Source organism: Myiozetetes cayanensis, unplaced genomic scaffold (genome assembly GCF_022539395.1).
Source record: "Myiozetetes cayanensis isolate MyiCay16 unplaced genomic scaffold, myiCay2020 scf35, whole genome shotgun sequence".
NCBI classification, from domain to species: domain Eukaryota; kingdom Metazoa; phylum Chordata; class Aves; order Passeriformes; family Tyrannidae; genus Myiozetetes; species Myiozetetes cayanensis.
In genome coordinates, this window is record NW_026087577.1 from 1351564 (window position 1) to 1374824 (window position 23261).

Here is a 23261-nt window from a genome sequence, read left to right on the forward strand (position 1 = left end):
CTGAGGGTGTAGAGATTTTTTGGCAGAACCTCAAATCGAGTGCCTTACACTGCTGGGGGGAGGGGGGCATTTGCAGCAGGCAAGGAAACAAACCACAGGTAGAGAAGAGATCATGGACTAAAGGATTTAGAAAAGGAGACTGGAGCAGGAACACAAATCTGAGAGTGGCAAGAGGGATCCCTGAAGTCCCTGGGAAACAGCGACACAGCCAAAGGGGCTGGTGCCCTTCCCCCTCTCCCCGTTTCTGCTGCTCTCACTAATTCCTTTTACCGCTGCCAAACCCAAACCACAGCAGCGCTGTCCCCTCCTACACAGTGGTTTTGGGGCTGTGCAGGGGCTCTGCAGCTTCCCGGGAGAGGTGGCACCGCTGGGCAAGGCTGTGCCAGCCTGGGAAGCAGCAGCCCCGACCCTCCCCACGCCCTGAGCCCCACAGCTGCCACCAGCCACCTGCAGAAGGTGTTCTCGTCACATCTCCCTCGTCCATCAGGGTGTAATCAGGGAACCACAGGCTGCAGTTAATAGCCACTGGTGTTTTGAAGGCGAGAGGGAGGTTTGGGCAAGCGGGAGCTGGGGTTTGGCACAGTAACAGGCGGGCCCGCGGGGAGGATTTGGGGTCTGCCCCGGTGCCGAGGGGCAGCTCCTGACCCTGCGGGACCCCAAGAGCGGAGCGCCATCCCCGCGCATCCCTGAGGGCCGGGGTTACCCGGCCTGCCCGGCTCACCTGGCCCAGGTGATTACGGCGGGCTCGCTAATTACCTGCGCGGGCTCGCTAATTACCTGCGCGGAGTAACGGGCGGGCGGCCCCGCTGAGGGGGAGCCGGGGCGCTTCCCGCCCTGCTCACATACCCTCCCCTCACACACACCCCCCTGCCGAGCGTGCACCGCTCGGCTCACCTGACTAATTAGCGCGGGCTCGCTAATTACCTGTGCGCAGTCACGGGCTCCACCGCGCTGAGGGGAGCCGGCTCCTCGCCTCAGAGACACCCCCTTACACCTCACTCTCCCCTCACCCCCCGGCTCACCTGAGTGCCGTAATTAGGGCGGGCTCGCTAATTACTCGCGCGGGGTAACCGACCGGCCCCTCGCCCCCCTCACGGCCGGCGCATGCGCCCCGCCCCTCCCGCCTCACCTGCGCCCCGCAGGTGAAGCCGCGGCGGGAAAGGGGCGGGAGCGCCGTAACGGCCCCCGGCGGCGCATGCGCACAGCCCGCTCCCCTCACGGCTCCCGTGACAGCCCCCCCGGCCGCGCGCGCTCCCGCCGCCCTCAGCCCGCGGGCGACCCCTGGGCGCGTGCCCGTCCACGAACACTCACCCTGGCGCACCGGGGGGTGTCACGACTATGTCATGACTGTCCGTCCTTCCCCCCCTACCCCCCCAGCCGCTGGCTCCGTCTCTCCCCGCCCCGCGCGCGCGCTCCCGCACACGCGCACTCACAGATTTCCCCTTCACCGGCCCCCTCGTCCCCGCCGTCCCCGCGCGCGCGTCCCCGCACAGGCGCGCGCCCGCCTCCCTCACACCGCCCCCGGCAACCGCCTCCCCGCGCGCGCTCCTGCCGCGCTCCCCCCTCCACAAACACCGGGACGGGCGAACGCGCGCGTCCCCGCCACCGGGAGCGAGCGCGCGCGCCCCCGCGAGACCGGCGGCGGCTGCGGCGGCGGCCACGTAGCGCTGCGGCCCCGGCCCCGGCCCCGGCCCGGGGAGAAGGAGGAGGAGGAGGAAGAGGAGGGGGCAGCTCGGGGGCCGCGGCGGCGGCGGCAGCGCCTGGGCCCGAGCGCCGGGCCCCGGCCCCCGAGGCGGCCGCTCGGAGCGCGGGGGCCGAGCGGGAGCGGCGAGCGGAGCGGAGCGGAGGAGGGAGCGAGGGAGGCAGGCAGGGAGAGAGGGGGGGAGGGCCCCCGGCCGCCCTGCCCTCCGCCCTCCGCCGCCGCGCCCGCGCCCCCCTCCCCGCGGCCGCCCGGCATGGACGGCGGCGGGGGCGGCCCCAGGGGCACCGGCCTGGGTGAGTGCGGGCCGGGAGTGTGCGGGCCGGGGAGGGCGGGGGGCAGAGCTCGCAGCCCTTCCACCGTCCTGGCCGGGCCTGGCGGCGGGGCCGAGCCGCGCTAGGCCCGGCCTGGGGCGGGTGGTGGAGGGACGGCGGGGCCCGGCTGGGAGGGGACGGGGGGCCGGACAGGGCACCCCCGGGGTGGGGGGACACGCAGGGGGACCCCCCCTGCGGGAGGAGGGGGCGGGGATGGCGCGGGGGCTCCCCCGGGTCCAGGGGGCTGCCCCGCGGCGCAGCGCTCCGCCCCGGGCTCTGGGGGCTGCCCCGGCACCGGGGGGATGCCCCGAGGACCGCGGGGCTCCCCCAGCACCGGGGGTCCCTGTCCCCTCCCCCGGCGCTGTGCCACCTGCCCGGGGGAGGGCAGGGAGGGGAAGGGAAGGTGAGGTGCACGGAGGGAAGACGCTCGCATTCCTAAAGGATTTCCTGTGCTGGACCCTCTGCCCTCGCTTTTCCGCCGTCCCGCGGGGCTCCGGGGGGCACTGCCAGCCCTGTCACCCCGCTGGGTTTTTGGGACAGGGGCTGTCGGTGAGTAGGTAAAGGAAATGAAACATCACCTGGCGTAGCCGCGGGTTTAGATGGAAAATCAGGTGTTTTCTCTCATCCTCAGCCCTTTTCCTTGAGGTGTTTCCCCCTTCCCTTCGCTCCCGGGACGTGCCGTGGTGCGTGTTTGCCCCGGGGGGTTTGATTTTTTGGTGTGATTTTTGAGTGCCTCCCGTGCCACTTCGGGGTGTCCTGGCGCAGGTATTGTTGGGAGAGAAACCAGGCGGCGAGGAGGAGGAGGAGGAGGAGAAACCAGGCATCTCTCTGGGCTTAACAGCATTACATAAGTCCCTTTAATCACAGCGGAGTTTTGGCATCTCGCGCGTGGAAGTGGTTTTAAGGCAGCGCCGTGGAGGGAGCGCGGGCGTGGAGGATGTGAGGAATGTGCGCTCCGGGATGCTGTGGGGGGCTGCCCTGGCCGCGCTGTTCTGGGATGGGCGGCTGGCACACGCTTTGCTGCCAGCGGTGCAGCGGGAGGGGGACAGGGGGGTGTGCGGGCCCTGGGCTGGGGGCAGGACCGCGCCGGGATTGTTCCCGTTTGGAAGCTGCGTTCGCTGTCTCGCTCGGCGTCTGCCGTGTAGGAACAACGTGCGTTTTGTGGGGGGTGTTAAAAGGGGCTGTGGAGTCGCAAAATGTCATTTTAAAAGGGGCTGGTGTTTGTGGTGTCTGATAATTCACTTTACTCTCCTGTTTGAAACCCCTTTATCTCTTTCTACCTGTGTGCAAGGTGCGGGTTTTTCCCCATGAAGGAAGGGCCCCAATCCCCGCCCCGGGCAGCCAACACTTAAATTCAGATGTGGTAATAAAGTTGTGACAGAAACTCGCCGTGGAAATGTGCAGTGGAGGGACAAAAGTTTTGAGGGCTTTGCCAGAGGAGGGTGTGTTTGAAAGGAAAGTGCAAAATCATGAAGGCTTTTTATTTTTCTAACTAAGCAACTGCATTTAATAGGTTGCCAGAGAGTTGAGGTTTTATTTATAATTTTATCTACTGTGTGGTGGCTCGTATCTGTAGTTGCAGTAATTGAGATTTGGGACCATCACTAAATGATCTGTGGCTTATGTTGTGCATTTGTAAAAATGCCTTCCAAATATTTGTATGATCAAAAGGGACTTTGGCATTTTAAATTGTTGTGAGTTTGTTTTAAAGGGCTTAATTGACTATGTTATTGTTTCTTGTTTAATACTGATACAGGAAGCCTTTCACTGATGGTTTCTGGAGAGTTAATTCCTCAGCAATTCTGTATGAAGGGTTAGGTGTCCATAGAGGGGCTGAATTATAAAAACAAATCATAAAATAAATCATAAAAGTAGTTTGTCAGGGGTTTCTATAAGTGCAGTCTTTACATGTAGAAGGAATTGCTTGTGGGTCAGACCACCTGGAGCGTGAGATGTCCTGCAGGAATGACTTGGGAAAGCTCCTCTGAGCTCCTACAAGTGCATTAAATAGATCTTTTCAGTAAACAAGATGCCATCAGTGCCTGATGGAGGAGGGATGTGCCAATATCTGAGATAGGCACAGGTATGTTTAAGGGGATTACAAAACTCCCGTGTCATCAGTGACCTATTTCTGTGTCACAAAATGTGCCTTATCACAGAAGAAATTTATTTCTGGCCACACACAAAAAAAAGAGGCACAATTGGAGGGAAGCACCAGCCAATGAAGGAGATTGATATGTTCTCTGACCACCTGATTCTGTGGATAACTGTTGCATTATTAAAATATTTTCTAACCATTGCCTGGGTGAAGTCCTCCAGCACAGAGCAGTTCAGTGTGCTCAGCTGTGATCGGTTCTCTCTCCACAGGATCCAGGTCTTGGCTTCTAAATGGGAGGCGAAATAAATTTTACAGAAGAAAAAAAGTAAAATTCTCAAACAATTCTGGTTTACATTTTGCTACATACCTGCTACTTGTCTTTTCAGAGTCTCATTATACCAAAATTTGGGTGTTTTTACCCCCCAAAACTTAGCAAAAAATACAGATATTGGGATATTCTGCTTTTATTCTCTTAGCCACAATCTTGGAATGTAAAAATACAGGGTTTTTATGTGGAGGTCATTTTATTCTCCTGAAATTGTACACTTTAAATATTAATGCAGTCCATGAGCAGATACTGGTTCTGGTTGACTTCCCCCTGTTCTGTCTCGAGCTTCCTCAAGCCAAGGAAATGATTCCAGGCAGTGTTTCCCAACAGGAATGTGGTGTTTTTACCCTGTCCTTTCTGTGGATCCAAATTCCCAATTTCTGGCTGCTCCCCCTGTAAATCCAAGGCCTTAAAAAACTTTCCAGTAACTCCTGGAATCATCGGAATTGTCCTGAACCATCCAAACTGTGGCAGAATTTAATTAACCCCCTGATAAAAAGGGACATAAAGCCACTGCTTGTGTAGGAGTGAGGGGATTTGTGCCTTTAAAGAACATTTTAATAAAGAGGTAATTTGTCCTTCAAGTTGCAAACTGTTTGAACACAGAAAGGACTTGAATTGCATCCCACCCTGGCGCTTTGCAGGTCCCTCGTTTTCAGGAGTCGGGAGCGGAATTCCCGTGTAACCCAAACTCCCATTCCCAAACCACCTCGGTTTTAACAAGAGGTCTCAAACTGGAGATTTTTATTATTTTCTTTTTTTGGGTGGCTCCTCCTTCCTGCAAAACAATTGCACAGGGAGTGAAACTCTGGCACAGAGTGCTGGTGCCAGCAGCTTAAAGTCATTAAGAGAGGACTTGCAGGAGTTTTCCCGGGTGCTCTCGACACCCTTCCCCGAGGAGGTTTCAGATGAGGAGTGTTCGCTCCCGAGGAACGGCTCAGCCCTGCTGAAAACAACTGCCAGCCCCTTCTGCTCTGCCCTCTGTGCTTGGGGGCTCGGGAGTTGGGTTCTTTGGCTGGCAGGGGGATATTTTTGTTCAAGGAGTGCCGTGGGAAAGGCAGCAGAGATGAGTGCTGGAATTGGGATCCGCCTCCATTCCAGGCAAAATTGGCTGTTTTATTGTCAGGTTCAGTCTGCCCCAGGTAGTAAATACAAATACAAGTGAGCAGAAGGTTTTCAGCTGGAATTGTGGAGGGATGTGGAAATCAGAGACTGGCCTGGATTGGAAGGGCCCATAAAGCTCATCCAGTTCCAACTTCCTCCATGGCAGGGACACCTTCTACTATCCCAGGTCACTCCAATCCAACCTGACCTTGAACACTTGCAGGGATTCCAGGGCCTCCCCACCCTCCCAGGGAGCAATATTTGTGGTCCCACTGCAAAGACCCAGCAGGAAAAAGTAGAAATGACATTTTCTCTCCTTCTTTTCTCCTACGAGCAGAAAGTCTTGACAGTCGAAAATTGTCCGTTGATCCGCGTTCCCTTCTTTCGTGGGGAACGCTGCGCGCAAAAAGCTGCGAAGGTTTGAGCTGGAGCCCGGCTGGACCCTGCAGGTGCCGGGCTTTGCTGCTCCCGGGGAAGGCAGGGAAACCCTTCCTCTCTGAGCTCCCCAGCTGCCCGCAGGTCGGGCTCCCTTGAAGCCCTTGTAGCGCTCCCGTGATGAGAAGGGAATTATGGAACCTGCCTTCCCAGTCTGCAGCAGCTCACACACAGGAACAACTGTGGGTTTGAATGGCAGAGGGCTGATTATTGATTATTGATTGCTCCCAGTGTCCTGTGTCACTGCAATATCGCTGGGCGTTTGCTGAGCGTGAGGATTTGTGATTCCTGATATTTTCAGGTGTTTGCTGCTGCTCATGGTGTGAAGAGGCAGCTGTCCTTGCTGGGGAGGCAGGAGCCAGACTGCACCTGTGGACCGAGCTGACAGTTGCAGGAAGCAGCCCCTGGTACTGCCGAGGTGAAGCTGCACATTGAGCTGGTGCAGAGAACTGATCCGGCTGGGAATTCATCCCGGCAATGGTTATTTTCCAGGCAGACCCATTTCCCAAGGCATCTCACCTTGCCACCAGAAGAATGCCAGTGTTGGCATATAAATAGGGAAGGAATGTCTTGCCTCCTTTGGCAGCCAAACCCACTTAGATCAGATTAAAACAAACAAGTAACTTTGGCTTTAACTGATAGTTGTCCCCAGGAGGAAATTTAAATACAAAGTGGGATGAGATGTCCATGGCTCCATAAGGAATTAAAGGGGGTGGGGAAGGGGAATAAAATAATTAAAATAAGGATAAAAGAAGTAAAATCTTCTTTTCCCGGTGTATCAGTGGGAAGAGTATTTGTGTGGAGGGTTGAAAACCCAGGAAGGTTGGGTTTGGTCACTCATGGACTTGCCAAAGAGTTTCATGTCTCCATGTGCAGCTCCAGGGAGAGCAGGAATGTGGTTTCTGCTCACAGAGGTCAGATGTGTGCAAGAGAAGTTTTGTTGAAGGATTGTCCCGTGGCTGGCTGATAAATCTGTGTGTGTGATGTTCCTCATGCTTGGCTAAATCACATAAATATTTTGGAAGCCGGGCAGGCTGTTTTCCCCAAAGTTTACCTTGTGCATCTAAAACAAAGGGGGGGAAGTGGCTCAGGAGATGTAGAGCCCCAAACAAGGCAGGAACTGGGGGCAGATAACCAGAGCAGGGGGTTCTCCAGCGTTCCCAGGAGCGTGGTGACATGGGGCAGGAGGGAACACCAGAGCTGAGCTTTGGGATTGGCACAGGGAGGCTTTGTCAACACCTGATTAAACTGGTGCTGTTGTGGGAACACCCAGATCATCCCTGTGTGATCCACAGGGGCAGCTGGGCTGGTCCCAGGAGGGCTTGAGCTCCAGTGGTTAAAATGCCACTGGAATTTGTAGAACTGGAGCTCTGCAGGTGTGGGTTTGGAGGGGGGAGGTGGAAAGAGGAGTCCAGGTAAGGAAAAGAAGGGAAGCTCCTGGTGCTCATTGTCCATCATCAAGGAGTGTTTGGGGGTCCAGCAGCTAAAACACCGCTTAAAGTTATAAAACTGAAGCTCTCCAAGTGTTTTGTGGGCAGTTTGAAAGGGGGAGGTGGGAAGAGAAGTCCAGGTAAGGACAAGAAGGGAAGTCTGGACTCTGGTGCTGGCATTTTCCAGGAGTGGTGAGTCAGTCCCAACAGGAGCATCTGCCACTGCCCCGGGCAGCTGCCTCGAGCTTTCCTGTTGCTATGGAGGCTTTGACAAACTCGGTGGTGATTCCAAAATCGAAATTATTTAGTGTGTAAAGAGCTCTAAGTGAAAAATGGAGAGGATTTTAAACTCATCCCCTAAGCACATTCCAATGATGTGAGAAGAACAAACTTTATTTGGAGGGATCAAATTCACACTTTGGTGAAGCCAAAGAAGATTTTGCTGTTTAAATCTTCCTTTTTTTTTTTCTGCTACATACCACTCTCAGCAAAGTTCCAAAACATTTAGCAGGGTTTTAAGATAAACTGGTAGACTGGAAATGAGTCCAAATGGTTTTTAGAAACTACATTAAGTTGACTGAGAGACTCCAAAGTGTGTGTGGAACGTGCTGTCGGCTCAGATGGGATTATTCTAAACGTTCTGGTGTTGTAAAGGAGAAATGGTTTAGGGGCATGGGAGGTGCTGGGATGTGGAGTACAGGCTGTGCAAAAAGCTGTACCAAATTACTGTAAAAACGAGGAAATTTGATCGTTATGGCCATTCTCCGTATTCCAAGGTGTCCTTTAGGAGGCGGATTTATCCTGGGGTTAGAGTTTATTATTTCCTACCGAGTCAGTGCTGTCAGCGGGAAGGCAGAACACCTTTCCCGGGAATAACTGTCCAGGTAGAATTTACACCTGTGGCTTTACTCAGGGACAGACCCATTTACACTCAATTTACGCCTCTCACCTCCCACCTGCATATTCAGAAACACAGATACTCATCTAGGGCCTCCTGGCCGCTCGGGGAGGGGAAAATGCTAATTTTGGGAAGCAGTTCTTGATGACAGATTTCCTTTTAGTGCCTTTGTGAGTAACTTGGAGCATCAGTGCAACCATTTGCGAGGCTCAGAGTAAGCTCTGATGCTCGATTAGCGTCACCACTGGGGTGTACAGAAACAAAGGGGGGGTTACAATCCTGGTGCAGTTCTTAAGATAATGGACAGTGATGACAACAAGAGTTTTGAAGTCGAAAAGGAATCTTAGCAGTGAACTAGAGAAGGCCCTGAGAAGGGATTTGGAACCAAGAATTAGGCTCTGGTGGGTGAAACAATCGCCCTTTAGCGTGGAAGGTTTGGGCTTTTGGCACCTCTTTTGATGAGTTTGCAAGTTGCAAGGGTCAGATGTCTGTTAATGTGGTCATATAAAACTTATTTTTGCTTCATGTGTGTCTCCAGGTTGTCAAACAATGGCAGAAAAGTAATAAAAGGTGAATGACAACAGTGCTGCTGTTGGGTGGGAAACACCTGGTTGGGTTTTCATCTTGCTCGTGGAAAGATATAAATGAGGCACAGCAAGGGATTTGAATATAAGGAAGTTCCTAATTCACTCCCAGCCGTTTAATTTTGATGTATTTAAGGTAGCAGGGAGGGTGTGGATTTAATCTGAGTGTATATCGTGGTGGATTATAACTTATTTTGAGGTGGTTTTGCCTACTCGGAGCAAAACGTTGAGGTTTGTGGCTGTTGGATCTAAAATTCCTTCACAGCCAATGGAAGGCCTTCAGCTTATTGCAAAAGCTGAGGGATTATAATGCTGCAGAATTCTGAAATGGCAACCTCTGGAACTATTTTCTGGGGAGATAATGCTTGAAAAAAATCCAGATTCCCAGAGCTGGAAATCACTGGTTTGACAGTCTTTGTGTCCCAAACCAGATTTCTGGATACAGGCAGGATAATTCAGCTTCAGACATGGAATGGAAAAAGCCTGAAGGTTTGTGATCATATTTTATTTTTTTTTGTTGGTGGCAGGGTATTATAGAAGGTATTTTTCTGGAATTGGGAATGGGTTCTGCTTCGTTTTCCAGGAGCCTGTTAAACAGCCACAGGCAAATAGCCAAGTGCATCCAGGGAAAATATGTTGCCTGCTGAGTCAGCAGAATCCCTGTGGCTGGTGGTTTCAGGAATGGTCCAAAGGAGCCGGAGCAAGGGCCGGGCAGGGTGTGATGCTGCAGCCCCGGGCTGTGCTGTGCCACCCCATGGCGGGGCAGGATCCCAGGATCCGTCCCTTCTCCAGGGCCCTGCCAGCCCTGCTGCCCCTCGGGGTGCGGCTCGGGGGTCACTGGGCCCGAGGCTGATCCTGCAGGGACAGAGGTGCCCAGACCCGCGGCTGGAATGGCACCCACACACAAACCACGCACCGGTCCCCAGGGCTGGGCACGGGAGGAGCCGCTCCCTGGAACTGGGAGCTCACGGGTTCCGATTCCTGCGCGCTTCTCGGGAATTGGGAATGTCGCTCCCGAACCCCTCCCGGCCGCGTTACACCCCTGGTCGTGTCAGCAGGGCAGGGCTGAGGCAGAGGTTGGATTGTTCTTCCCTTTGGGGCTGTGCCGAGCCAACCCACTGCGGCTCACAGGTGGTGTCAGGAGCTTGGGAATGGGTGGAAGTTTGGGAATAGGTGGTGAGCAGCACTCAGGCTCTTTGCATCTCCACGGCAAGGGCAGCTTCAGCACTTCCCAGAGAAATGCGGGAGCACCGGGGATGTGCTGGCTCTGTCTGCAGAGAGGACTTAACCACTTCAGAACACATTTTTTCGGGTTTGGGTTTATTTTGCCTATAAAGCAGCTGAGATGCACAAGAAAGGAGTGATTGTGCCGTGATATAAATAATTCCCCCTTGTGTTCCAGCCCTGGTTACTCTCCCTGACGGGGTGGAACTTGGACCAGATGTGTTTTCCCACTGCCTGGGAATTGCTGGGCCTGTTTCATGCACCTGTTCCTCAAACTGGGACAGATCCTGAGGCTTTTATGTGCTCTGCAGTATTAATTGATTCAGCTGTAGGTGGCTGGACCAGTTTGCAGAAACCAGGAATATCCTGAGCTGGGAGGGACCCACCAGGATCATCGAGTCCAACTCCTGCTCCTGCCCAGGACACCCCAAAAATCTCCCCCATGTCATTTTAGGCAATCACTTTTCATTTTCACATTGCAACCTCTGGTTATTCCTTGCTTATTTACTTTATAGAATTCCTTTTGCTTGGGCATTTTCCTGTGTTTCTGTCCTGCTGCTGAGATTGAAGCTGATGGATGGGTGACACTGAATATTACCAGAAGCAAAGTGAAAAATCACACTCTTATTTACCTTTATATTTATATTTACCTGAATCATGCGTTTTCTTGCCACCCTTTGAAGATGAACACGTGCCAGTTTATCACGGTTCTAATTCTCCCATAGCCAAGTAATGTGATTTATTAAGGGTGAAAGTGTTTAACTGATAATTACACCGGGTTTTTTTGGAGGGTTTGAGCTCACATAGGTTTTATCTGTACTAGAAATGAGTCAAGAGGAAGCAGAGAAGCTCCAGTTCAGGTTAGAAATTTGGGTGGCAACCAGATTGAAACCTGTCCCAGGTGTGGTGGAATACTGGAATTCTGTTTGTCTGGTGGAATATTGGAGCTGTTTTAATGAATCCCTCGACCTCCAACCACTGCCTGACTCCTTCAGCAGCTCCTCGGCTGGTTTGAAATTGGTGCATTATCTTAACTAATGTAGATTATTTATTTATGCGCTGCGGTTGTTTCACCACTGGGTGCAAATCTGGTTGCCCCAGGACTTAATGGAGCCGCTGGATCGGTGCTTCCAACCCAAAGGCATCCAGGAGCCTTAAAGGAGCCTCAGGTCATTGATGAATATGCAAAATGGCTTTGCCTTTAATTGTAACACAGTTAGAATTGGTTGGGTTTTTTTTTTTTCTGAGCTGTATTCTGAGAAAAGTCTTGTTTTCTATTTAAAAAAGATCAGTTTTCAGAGTGCTCAGACTTTCTCCTTGACCCTGGGTTTGTGTATAGTGGTCATTATCCCTAATGAGCACGGGATATATATTGATTTATCCCTGAATAAACCTGTTCCTTCCTCGCAGTGCCTCTTGGCTGCATCCACTTAAAAGCTGCTGCTCAGCTGAGATTTGCTGAGACAATGAAGTTTTGGGGCTGGACTGTGGGAAATTACAAGTCCTGTGTTGTAAAGGAAACGTGGAAATAACTACTGGGCTCCAGGAGGTTCGGGATCCAGGGAGGTTCGGGATCCAGGGAGTTTTGGGATCCAGGCTGTGCAGCCCCTCCCTTGGCACCAGAGCTGGAAGGAGCCCTGTTATCCCTGCCAGGAGCCGGATCCCATTCCTGGCTCCAGGCAGAGGGGCCAGGCTGGTCCCCCCGGGGGCAAACCCGGGGCCAGTCACTGAGAGCACCCCCAGGGTCTCCAGGAGCTCTGCTTTAGTGCAGGGAAGGGGCAGGAATGTGGCTTTCCTTCCGAGGCAGCGAAAGCCCCGTGTGAGGTGTGAGGTGTTGCTTCCTCCACCCACACCTTGGGCTGTGAGTTGCCCTTTTTTTTTTCTGGGTTTGAGCCTTTAATGTTTGCAGACTTGCAAACCTTGCCTGATCTTTGATTACTCTGGTGCAGGGACCTCGTGGCTTTGCTCTGTGTCCTGATAAGCATCTTCAAAACCTGCTTTGAAACCCTGTTTCCTCTTTACTTCTTAACCAGAGCCCGTATCTGCAACTCATTCTGTGAAAAGATTGGGTTCTTTTGATAAAAGTAAATTCACCTTTCAAGAGGGGCGAAGCTAAAACCGCTCCGAGGCTGCTTTGTTACATTTGGGTTTAGAAACTTAAAGGGGGAAATGCAGAAATACTCTCTGAGCGTATTTTAGGCTCTGAAATCAGTAGTTTGTTGTTTGCCTGAAGGTCCGAGGGGACCTTTGGCAGCTGCTCGGCTGTTCAGCCCCGTTATTCGAAAGTTGTGGGTCCCTGGAGGGTGGCAGTGGAGGTTCAAAGTGAAAGCAGGTTCCTGGGGCTGCAGAGTGAAGTGGTTTTAACACCAGCGAACTCTCGATAATTCAGAATAACCCCCCCTTTTGTTGTTTTAATTTGAAGTGACGGCCTAAGAGGTTTGTCAGGCAGAACGTCCCTCCACGGGTGGCAGGGATATCCGACATCCAGTAAGGTGAGGGAAGGTGAAGCTTCCTTTTCCTGGATTTTGTGCTTTCCTGGCTCTCCAGCGGCAACATCCCAATAGCCTTCCTGATTTCCTCCTGCTGGAGGTGCTTGATGTCACCTTGGAAATAATCAGGGATCTTTCCTACTGACACGGCGATTTCTCTGAGCTCCTGAATAATTCACTGAACTTAGGGAAAGGATTCTGTGAATCCCAGGTGTTTTATACCCGGCTGCCTGGGGAGCCCAAGCTTACACCCTCAAGGGAATTCTCACATTCCAGGAGTGGAGATCCTGTTTTCTTCATATTTAACTGCTCAGTCCATCCATTTCTGTTGGGTCCTTCTCTGCCCTCTAATCCTGGGTTGTCTCTGTCCTTAATTCTCCTTTCCTGTCCCCTCTGGTCACAGATTTAGCCTCAGGAATTCCGTTTGCTGGGGGCTTCCAGTGTGTTTCCAGTTCCATCTGCGCAGCCGAAAATCTTGGCTTGCTGTTGCAACCCTGTGCTCCCAAAATGTTAATTGTCCTGCTGAAAAAGAGATGTGAGAGATTGATTACTTGTATTCAGGAGGGGATCACGTGGCTTTCCTTTTTTTTTTTTTTTTTTTTTTGCAAGAGGAAGTAACAGTGTCCTGGTCAAATTCCAGCTTGGAATAACTGCGAGGGAAATGTGGATGGGCAAATGGAATATTGTTTGGCTTTTGCTCTGAGGATTAAATAGCTGGGGGGAAGGGAGAATGAGACAAAGGAGTGGTTGCCTTAAATCAAGGGGCTGTGTGAAGGATGTGTGAGGTGGAAGCAAGCAGGGGACGGGTGTTCTTGGTTTGATTTGGTGCTGTGAGTGGGAAATGCCTCCACTGAAATCCTTCATCCCTGTACCATTAATGTGGGTCTGTATCAAATGTCCCTGGCTGAGGATGGGGTCCCTTTGGGAGACACAGGAAAAGCAGAGGTGTTTTTGGGTAGGGGTGTGGGAGCAGAGCAGCGTTTTGGGGCCATCAGTGCTCCCCAAAGTCCTGGAGAGACGCAGGTCGGCATCATCCGTGGAGCTGATCTTCGGTGGATGGGGAATATTCATTGCCTTGATTTCCATACCTCAGGAATCTTCTACCCCACAAAAGGCGTTTGCAGCTCCCTGTGGTTTTCCTTGAGACACCCCAGCCTCAGCAGCCCAGAGATGACGAACCTTGTGCTTCCCTCCAGCTGTACAAACCCAGAAGAATTTGCTGCGATTTTAGTGATTTGGGGGTTGTTTTTTTTAATTGACTTTGTTTTCTCTGTTGTCTCTTCTAGATAAAATGTTCAAGGGTTCATTGGCACATTTCTCCAGAAGAATAACCCCAGTTCTGCTCTTACCATAACCCTGGAATTCTGTGGCCTCCACTCAACACCAGCAGGGAGCCCCCGTTTTGTCTGCCCCGTGTCGATGGAACAGGCGCCGGGCTGGAGGACCCCCCCTGATCTCGAGCTGCTGCTGCTGCTGCTGCTGCCTTGGTTTTTCTGGGATTGAAGGTGCTCCATGAACCAGGGCCCCCCAAATGAGTCAAACAGCCAGTTCTTGCCAGCAGCTGTTTGAGAACTGCCCGGCGCCCGTGGCGGGGATGGCACAGGAGGACGCTCGCCGCGGGCAAGTGCCACCCACCTTCTACCACGGGGCCAGCCAGGAGCTCGACCTGTCCACCAAGGTGTACAAGAGGGAGTCAGGGAGCCCTTACTCCGTGCTGGTGGACAGCAAAATGAGCAAAGCCCACCTCCACGAGAGAGAGGAGCAGCCTTATTTCAGGGAGAACAGAGCGGTAGGAGAGGTCCGGACTGTGAAAGAAGACAGAGAAAACTCTGACGACTCTGAGGAGGAAGAGGAGGAGGAAGATGAAGTGACTTACAAAAGGGAGCAGATTATAGTAGAGGTAAACCTTAACAACCAAACCTTAAATGTATCAAAAGGGGAGAAGGGTGTCCCCTCCCAGTCCAAAGAGACTGCTGTTCTTAAGACCAGCAGTGAGGAAGAGGAGGGTGACAGTGGGGAAGAGGCCACTGAAGACAGTAATGATTATGAGGAAAATGAGAGGCAGAAGAAAAAAGAGAAAAGAGTGGAAAAAGTTAGTGTTGCACAAAGGAGAACGAGGAGAGCTGCCTCTGCTGCAGCAGCCACCACTTCCCCACCACCCAGAACTACACGGGGTCGTAGAAAGAGTGTGGAGCCCCCCAAGCGTAAGAAGAAAACTGCAAAGGAGCCCAAGGCACCTGTGCAGAAATCAAAGTGTGAAGAGAAGGAGACTTTAACCTGTGAGAAGTGCCCCAGGGTGTTTAACACACGCTGGTACCTGGAGAAGCACATGAACGTCACTCACAGGCGAATGCAGATCTGCGACAAATGTGGGAAGAAATTTGTTCTAGAAAGTGAGCTGTCCCTTCACCAGCAAACTGACTGTGAAAAAAATATCCAGGTAGGTTTGCTCACCTGCTTGCCAGATTTCCACACCTTCTGTCGTGCCCTGGATACAGTAGTGGACACTTCAGAGGGGGAAATCTTTTGCACAGCTCAGGTCCTGGCCGAGGCCCTGTCTCTGCGTGGCATCGCTTCGGTGTCTTCCAGAACTGCAGGGAGAGGAGCGTTCAGCTGCTCTGGCAGTCACTCTGGTAGTAAACTACGAGTTGGGGAGCACGCAGAGCTACTCTCACAGTGTCAGACTGGGCTGAGAACAGTTTGCAGTGCGGCTCTTGGACGGGAGGAGCCCCCTCCTCGGGGTGCTGAGCACCGGCGGCTCTCGCTGGTGTTCCCGTGCCCTGAGCCTCAGTCAGAGTGTCCCCAGGTGAGGGGTCACTGCAGGACTTGGCTGGTGCTGGAAGCAGAAATTTGGGCCATCCCAGAGAGGCAAGCAGGTGAGAAAGACACCAGTGTGGAGTCAGGATTTGAACGTGGGTTAAAATCCCAGTTATAATCCCAGTTATCCTGCTGGGGTAATGGTCCCCAGGTAATTCACAGTAAGTGCTCCCATGTGGCTATAAAAGTGTTATGAATTCAGTGCCTAAATCGTGAGCCTGCCCTTTTCCCAGTGCCAAAAGCCCAGTAAATCTCCCTGATGATACAAAAATCCCTGCTCTTTCTCACCAGCAGATTTGCAGCTTTCCTTTCTCGCCCAACAATGGGAGACTGTGTTGTAACAGAACCATTTCAGAGCTCGGGGTTGTGGAAAGAGCCTCAGAGTCCGTGATTCATCTGTGGTTTGGGCTTTGCTCGTGGGCATCTCTGTTCCCATGGAACTGGGGGCACGGGTGGTTTATCTGGCAGCTCAGACGTGCTCTCCTCGCCTGTTAAACCAGCTCAGTGTTGCCACCTCGCTGTGCAGTGACCCCACTGCCAGCGCCGAGCAGCTCCAGCTCAGCCTGTTGGCAGCTGAGATGTCTGGGGGTTTGTAGGGCAACAAGTTTCCTGTCTGTCCAGCGAGGATTTTACCAGGATGATTTAATGGGTTTTTGTTTGTTTGTTTGCTTAAATGCTGAAGTGAATTGGGATTCGGTCCCCACTGCCTGGCAGACATGAAATATTTCTTGCAGCTTCTCTTTTCTAAGCCTTAAATGCAGCCCTGTGTGACTCTGTGCTGTTCTTCCTTTTGTTGCAGCTCATAGGAGGAAGACTGGAGGAAGGAGTGTAATAAAAGATAATGAATCTTGAGCCTAGTTAGTAAAATACATAAACATTTCAGTGTGTCCCTGCAGCTCTTGAAAGAAATCCTTCAAAAGTTCAGTGCAGCAGAGAACATTGAAATGTAAATTTAAGGAATGGCCCAGCATCCAGGTGGCTCTTTCACAGCATGAAATCTTTTCCCTTTAAACAGGAATCCATGAATAGTGTGAACACATGGTATAGAATAAAGAAGTGTGTGCTTCTGAGGGGATAAATTCCTGTGTTCAAAAAGTGGGGAGGAAAAGAAGAAAAAATTGTGCAAATTATGTTTAATATCCAGAAGAATCAGGTCCAGAAACTCCCCCAGGTATTTCCAGTGCCAGAAGCGCTGCAAGTCATCTTCAAATTCTCCATATCTGAGCAAATGTCCAACAATTATTTCTCTGTCCTGACCTTTGGAATGTGTTTTACAGCTTCCTGCTGATGTGTTTTTATTCCACTCGGCAAAAGGAGCGAAGGGGGGGTGAAAATTGTGCTTCGGGGTTGAATATGACAAGGGGGATGTGGAGCTTTGTGTAGGAGAAGGAATGGTTCAACATATAAGTGGTGACTGAACTGGTGAAGCACAGTTGGCTCCTCTCTGCTTTTCGTCTCAGTGATGGGATATATCTGTTTTTCCAGGTGATTTCTGATTTTCCTCCTTTCAAGATCAGCAGTTTGTGCTGTCACCTCAAGCTCTGTGTGGTTGCTCTCAGTGTTTTAGTCACCACTTAAGCTGTAGACTGGGCTCTTCAAGGCCTGGTTTAACTTTATACCAAGGAGTTAGGATCATTTCCAGCATTGCTTTGCTCTTTAGGCTTTTCCCCCTCAGGGGCTGCAGTTTGTTCCCCACGTGCCTCCAAGGAGGTGTTTTGGAGGCAGAGCCTTTCCTCAGGGAAGGGACCAGAATTCCTGAGCCTGCAGAGATCCAAACACTGTGGAAGCAGCAAAACTTGTCTGTGCAGAGAAGAAATGACCCAGCTTGGCAGAGCTGATAAATCCTTGCTAGCTGAACTGCACCCAGCCCCTCTCACTGGGAGGGAAGGGGGTAATGGAGAGGCAGAAAATGGGGATTCCCCAAACACCCCAACAACCACCAAAAATGAGCCCCAGTTCCTTCCTCTTCACTCCAGAGACCAAAATGTCTTGGTTTCCTCACGTGTCTGCCCTCAAGTTTTACAGCTGTTCTGGAATGTGCAAAATTCTACACGGATTTTTTGGTCAAGTCTTTAGGAAGAACTAACTCGGGAAAAGAAAGAGATGTTGGAAAGCCTGCGGGTCCTGCTCATCGCTGATTTTAGGGACGTTTCCCAGGAGTTGTGGGAAGGAATTCACTCATGTCCTGCATGTTGTCATTTTTGAGACCTGCAGAGCTGCTGAGACCTTTAATAAATGAGGAACCAGAACACAAAAGATGGAGGTGACACCTTGCTTTGCCCTCTGAATCCCAGAATCCACGTCAAGACCTGCGGGATGGGAGCTGCTTTCCCTGGACAACCAGAAGGATCAGAGAGTTTTGACTGATTAAACCTGGAATTTGGGGGGGGTCACAGTGCTGCTTCCAAAGGGCTGGATGTGCACATGCATCTAAGGCAACATGGTGGGATTGGTCTCTTCCAGCTCTGTTGGAATCTCCCCTCACCCAGGGTTTGGAATCTCCCCTCACCAGCAGCATCAGTGCCTGTGAAGTTGTCTCTGTTGTAGCTCCTGTGTTGTGTTTTGGAATTTTTAAGTTCAGGTGGCACCAAAGTGCATGTTTTAACATCCTCTCTCCTCCTGCTTGATCTGGCTTTTCTTAGAGTAGTTGTTTCAGGTGTTAACCAAAAAACAAGTGTGCAGTCTGAGGCAGCATTTTGACTTGTTTTGGGCTCCTTTTTGTGGCCTAACTCCACCAGCTGGAATCGCTGGCCCTCCCTAATCCCACCTTCCTTCTCTGTCCCACCCCAGTGCGTTTCCTGTAACAAATCCTTCAAGAAGCTCTGGTCCCTCCATGAACATATCAAGATTGTCCATGGATATGCAGAGAAGAAATTCTCCTGTGAGATTTGTGAGAAGAAGTTCTACACCATGGCCCACGTGCGGAAACACATGGTTGGTGAGTTGGTGGTGGAGCCTTCTGTTGGTCCTGGGAGGTCTCCATGTGGCTCTTGGCTCGTATTGGCTGTTCTGGAAAGGAAAATAATAAGGCAAAAGAAAAATTACAAGGCTGAGAGAGCTGGGAGGGGTTCCCCTGGAGAAGGGAAGGCTCCAGGGAAACCTGAGAGCCCCTTCCAGGGCTTAAAGGGGCTCCAGGAGAGCTGGAGAGGGACTGAGGACAAGGGATGGAGGGACAGGACACAGGGAATGGCTTCCCACTGCCAGAGGGCAGGATTAGGTGGGAGACTGGGGAGAAATTCCTCCCTGGGAGGGTGGGGAGGGGCTGGACTGGATTTCCCAGAGAAGCTGTGGCTGCCCCATCCCTGGGAGTGTCCAAGGCCAGGTTAGAGCAACCTGGGATAATGGGAGGTGTCCCTGCCCATGGCACAGGGGGTGGAACTGGGTGAGTTTTAAGGTCCTTCCACCCCAAACCACTCTGTGATTCCATGAAAACAAGACAAAGGGAGTTGTCTGAGCCTTCTCCTCAGCACAGAGATCAAACCTGTGGTGCTGGGCAGCAGGAAAGGTCTGACTGTTAGCACAGGCCTGTTTGTGAGCTGTCAGCAGGAACCACTTTCCTGCTCAGAACGGGAGGGAAACCTTGGTTCAGGAGCTGTTTGGCTTTCCCTGACCCCCTGTGACGCCCTGTTGTGTTGCAGCACACACCAAGGACATGCCATTTACATGTGAAACCTGTGGGAAGTCCTTCAAGCGCAGCATGTCCCTCAAGGTGCATTCCCTGCAGCACTCGGGAGAGAAGCCCTTCCGCTGTGAGGTGAGGCTGCACCTCCTCAGCTGAGCAGATTCCATGGCCTGGCAGTGCCAGGAGGGGGTGGAGGTGCCAGCTGGGGTCACATTCCACTTCCCTCAACCCTCCCTGTCTTACTCGGTAACTTGGAACAGATAGAAGTGGCCCCAGTGAAAATAATCCGGTTACTGCCTGCTCTTCATTTACCCCTGGTGTGGGGTCAATGGTTGTGCTCCAAACTGCTCCTCCCTGACATCTGAGCCAGTGCTCTGAACTTGAGTTTATTAATCAGGGTGTGTGGGGTGGATGGGATGGGATGGGATGGGATGGGATGGGGGAGGGCATCTCCCTGCTCCGCTCCCAGGAGTCTGGGGTTGTGATTGCACCCCTGCCTCAGGAAGGAGATGGCATGGGACAGAACTGCCAGTGATCTGTGTGGAGCAGGGAATGCCTCAGTCACCCGATGGGGATGTTTGTGGGGATCACAGGACGGGGACAGGGGGCATGCAGAGCCCTTCCTGTTCCTACACAGGACATGGAGCGGGGATGGTGGGAGAACAGCTCGGGGATAAGACTTGTAGGGAAAGAAATGACCTCATACCAATAAAAACCAACTGGAAAGCAGGCTGGGAAAGGGCTGTGTGGAGCTGTGCAGGTTTGGTGTGGAGCAGAGTCCTCTAGTGGCTGCAGACGCTGCCTGGGATGCCTTAAGCCACCAGGAGTGATGGAATAACTGTGTCTCTGCCAGGATTTTAGTGTCAGCTGAAGGCTCTGACTCTTCCAAAGCTCCTGTGCCAGCAGACCTTTATAAGTACAGACCAAATTCTGCTCAAGAAATGCTCACTAAATAATTTGAATTCTGCAGTTTTGTGTGTCCCAGTCCGGGTGTCCTTTACTCCTTCCACAGCCCCTGCAGTGCCTCCTGCTGCCTGGACCCCACGGGCTGCTGTTCTTTCTCTTGCAGAACTGTGATGAGAGGTTCCAGTACAAGTACCAGCTGCGCTCCCACATGAGCATCCACATTGGGCACAAGCAGTTCATGTGCCAGTGGTGTGGCAAGGACTTCAACATGAAGCAGTACTTTGATGAGCACATGAAAACACACACTGGTAAGCACCTGTCGAAGGAGAACCTTGACAGAACACTTCCCTTCCTTGGAGCTTGGGGTTTACCAGCTAGAAAATCAGACAGGAAAGGTTAATGCACCCCGTTGAAGGTTAAATCTGTAGGGCTGTGGTTCACTGTGGGGAGAGTGAGAGGTTAGACCTGTTATTTTGGCCTGAAGGAGCCCCTTGCCAAAGCCCTTACCAAAGATCGTTTCAGGCATCGAAATCCAAAGGAGAGGGGGGAATTCCCAGGCCCCAGGAATTCCCAGGCCCCAGTGGAGCGTGGGCAGGGTGCCGGGCGCGGTTGGTTTGCCGGGTGTGCGGTGAGTTCTGGGGGTGGTTCCTGTCCGTGGCTGATGCCGTGCGTGTGTTGGGCAGGAGAGAAGCCCTTCATCTGCGAGATCTGCGGGAAGAGCTTCACCAGCCGGCCCAACATGAAGCGGCACCGGCGGACGCACACGGGGGAGAAGCCGTACCCGTGCGACGTGTGCGGGCAGCGCTTCCGCTTCTCCAACATGCTCAAGGCGCACAAGGAGAAGTGTTTCCGCGTCACCAGCCCCGTCACCGTGTCCACGGCCGTGCCCATCCTGCTCTCCAGCACCTCCCCCGCCAGCACCGTGCCCGCCGTGGGGAGCCCCCCGGCCCCCGCCCCGCCCGTGCCCCTCAACCCCGTGGGCGCCGTCCCCGCCCGCCCCATCCCGCACCCTACTCGCACCTGCACCTGCACCCCCACGCCCACCCCCACCACCTGCCGGTGCCCCCGTGCCCCACCTGCCCCCGCCCCCCGCCCTGTTCAAGAGCGAGCCTTTGAACCACCGAGGGCAGAGCGAGGAGAACTTTCTGCGGCACCTGGCCGAGAAGAACAGCTCTGCACAGCACCACTGACAGCGCCTGCCCTCCCCTCCCCTCCGAGGCACCACCTGCAGCCTGGTGAGGATCTCTGTCCTAGCTCCCCACTGCCCCTGGAATCACTTCACAAGGAGAAACAACCACCCCGCTCTGTGTCGGTGCCCGTTCCAACCCGGGAACCGACAGGACCTAAAAACCCCCACTTTGCTCGTGGTTTCCCCCCCGCCCTCCCCGGTGACTTTTATAAATTTCAGACACTGAGACTCGTGGAATTTTATAATTTCATATCAGCTGATGAGGTATGCTTGCTTTTATATCCTGGACTTCTCCTCAAAGAGGAGACAGGCCTGGTTTTCTTTGTACTAATCGGAAAGGCTGTGAGATTAATACAGAGCATTAATTGTATCACTGTGTATGTAACGGATTCCTTTCAGCTTCTGGTATCACAGTATATTGGAGCATTATAAAGAAAGGCAAAAAAAAAAAACCAACAAACAACCTTCTTGTTTTGTGTAGCTCTCCTAACACACTCTTTATTTTACTACAGAAATTATTTTAGAGTTTTTTGTATAGACCTATTTAGTAGTCTGTTTCTAAAACGAAAATTGTATTTCAATAAGCGGTGTAATTTTTTCAGTGTAGCTGGACCTATGTTGTATAATAGATAAATTTTTATAATCATCAAAAAATGTGATTCTTAAAAAAAAAAGATGCTTATAGCTTCTAATAGTTAAAGTTATTCTTTACAACCACACAACTTAAAGGTGCTTCAGAGAAGAAAGGAAACCAAGAGGTCTCTGGAAAAGTTGCCTCAAAAAACGATGTTTGATTTCAGAACTTTACGTAATTTATTTTAATAGGGCTTTTTTTTGTTGTTGTCGTTGTTGGGGGTTTTTTTAACCTTATTTCCCTTCTCACAGTTTCTCTTAAGCTACTGGGATGAGAATGTTGGGATACAACATTCCCGCTCCACAGGTTTTGTTTAGCCCGGGTGGAGTGAGGTGTATGAGGTGGGTTGGAAAGGGGATCCTGACAAGTAGGGACCTGCTAATTTGGGAATAGGAAGTCAAAAAAATGAGGGATCTGACAGCAGAGAGGAAGTGAAGCCTCTCAGTCAGCCGAGAACCCTTTGCTGTGGGAGAGCCGGATTTAGTGGCTTTCCATGGTCTGATTGAAGTTGGGGATCACATCAAATGCTGCTCTTCAGACAGGCTTGTGGAATTCCTGGAGCTGCCAGGAGAGGGAGTGAAGTGGGATCACAGACCTGGTGTTTCTGCCTGGTTGACTGGGAGAGGGAGAAGAGAAGTTTGGGTGAGAGGATGGTGTTGCACCGAGCTCCCTCCATCCCTCCTCCTGCAGAGGAGCTGGGATGATCCCTGAGGGTCAGGGGCACGTGCCTGGCAGATCTGGAGGTGTAGGGTTGGAGCTGAGGGGCTGTTTGACAGTCCTGGAGGAGCTCAGAGCGGGGCTGGGGTGTCAGATCAGACGTGGCTGTTGTGCCCAGGGACCAGCTGCTGCCCGGGCAGGTTTGTGTTTCCCCCCAGCCAGGACTCAGAGTAGCTCACTGGTGCAGTCCAGGAACTGGAGACAGAGCCAAGCACTGTACTGTAAGTCCTCTTTTCTTGAAATTCCCCCTCTTTGTGCTGCTTTCCCCACTCAGTCCCACCCAGCTCCACACCCAGAGACCCTCTTAGGCAGAGGTGCTAACCTGGGGGTTGTGCCTGATGGGATGGTTTTCCAGGATAGCAGGAATGTGGAATTCTTCCCCAGGGACTGTGTTTGAAACACCCAATCCTCTGCTGAGAAACAGCTCCTCACTTGATGGGGGTTTTCACCATTTTCTACCACTCATGTTGGGTTTTCCATGACATAGGAAACCTCAGGAACCTGGACGGGCAGTTTTGGCCCAACCAACTCATTTTGGACTGAGCTGAAACTCCTCCCAGCATTTCTGAATGAAAAATAATAAAAAACCAATGGTTTTTAAATGTCTTCTCTATAATATTTATACCCAGCCCCTCTTACCCTCTGGAAGAAAAAAAGCCAATCATGAGAGTGAGTTTTGAATTTCCACTGCTGATTTAAACTGTTGTGTTTCCTGTGCCTGGTCCACCCTGGGGGGGTTCTGTGCATTCCACGTCACATTTGCAACCTACATT

General features: G+C 52.2%; 1 protein-coding gene across 1 annotated transcript; it reads left to right on the forward strand.

The window, feature by feature from the left end:
* The first annotated feature begins 1682 nt into the window (after positions 1-1682).
* On the forward strand, positions 1683-21365 carry ZNF652 (zinc finger protein 652). Its single transcript, XM_050327917.1, is given in 8 exon segments — positions 1683-1995; positions 13890-15043; positions 18211-18358; positions 19059-19174; positions 20112-20256; positions 20632-20958; positions 20961-21014; positions 21017-21365. Coding segments are annotated over 7 exon segments (1821 nt in total). The 5' UTR covers positions 1683-1995; positions 13890-14134; the 3' UTR covers positions 21139-21365.
* The last annotated feature ends 1896 nt before the right edge of the window (positions 21366-23261 follow it).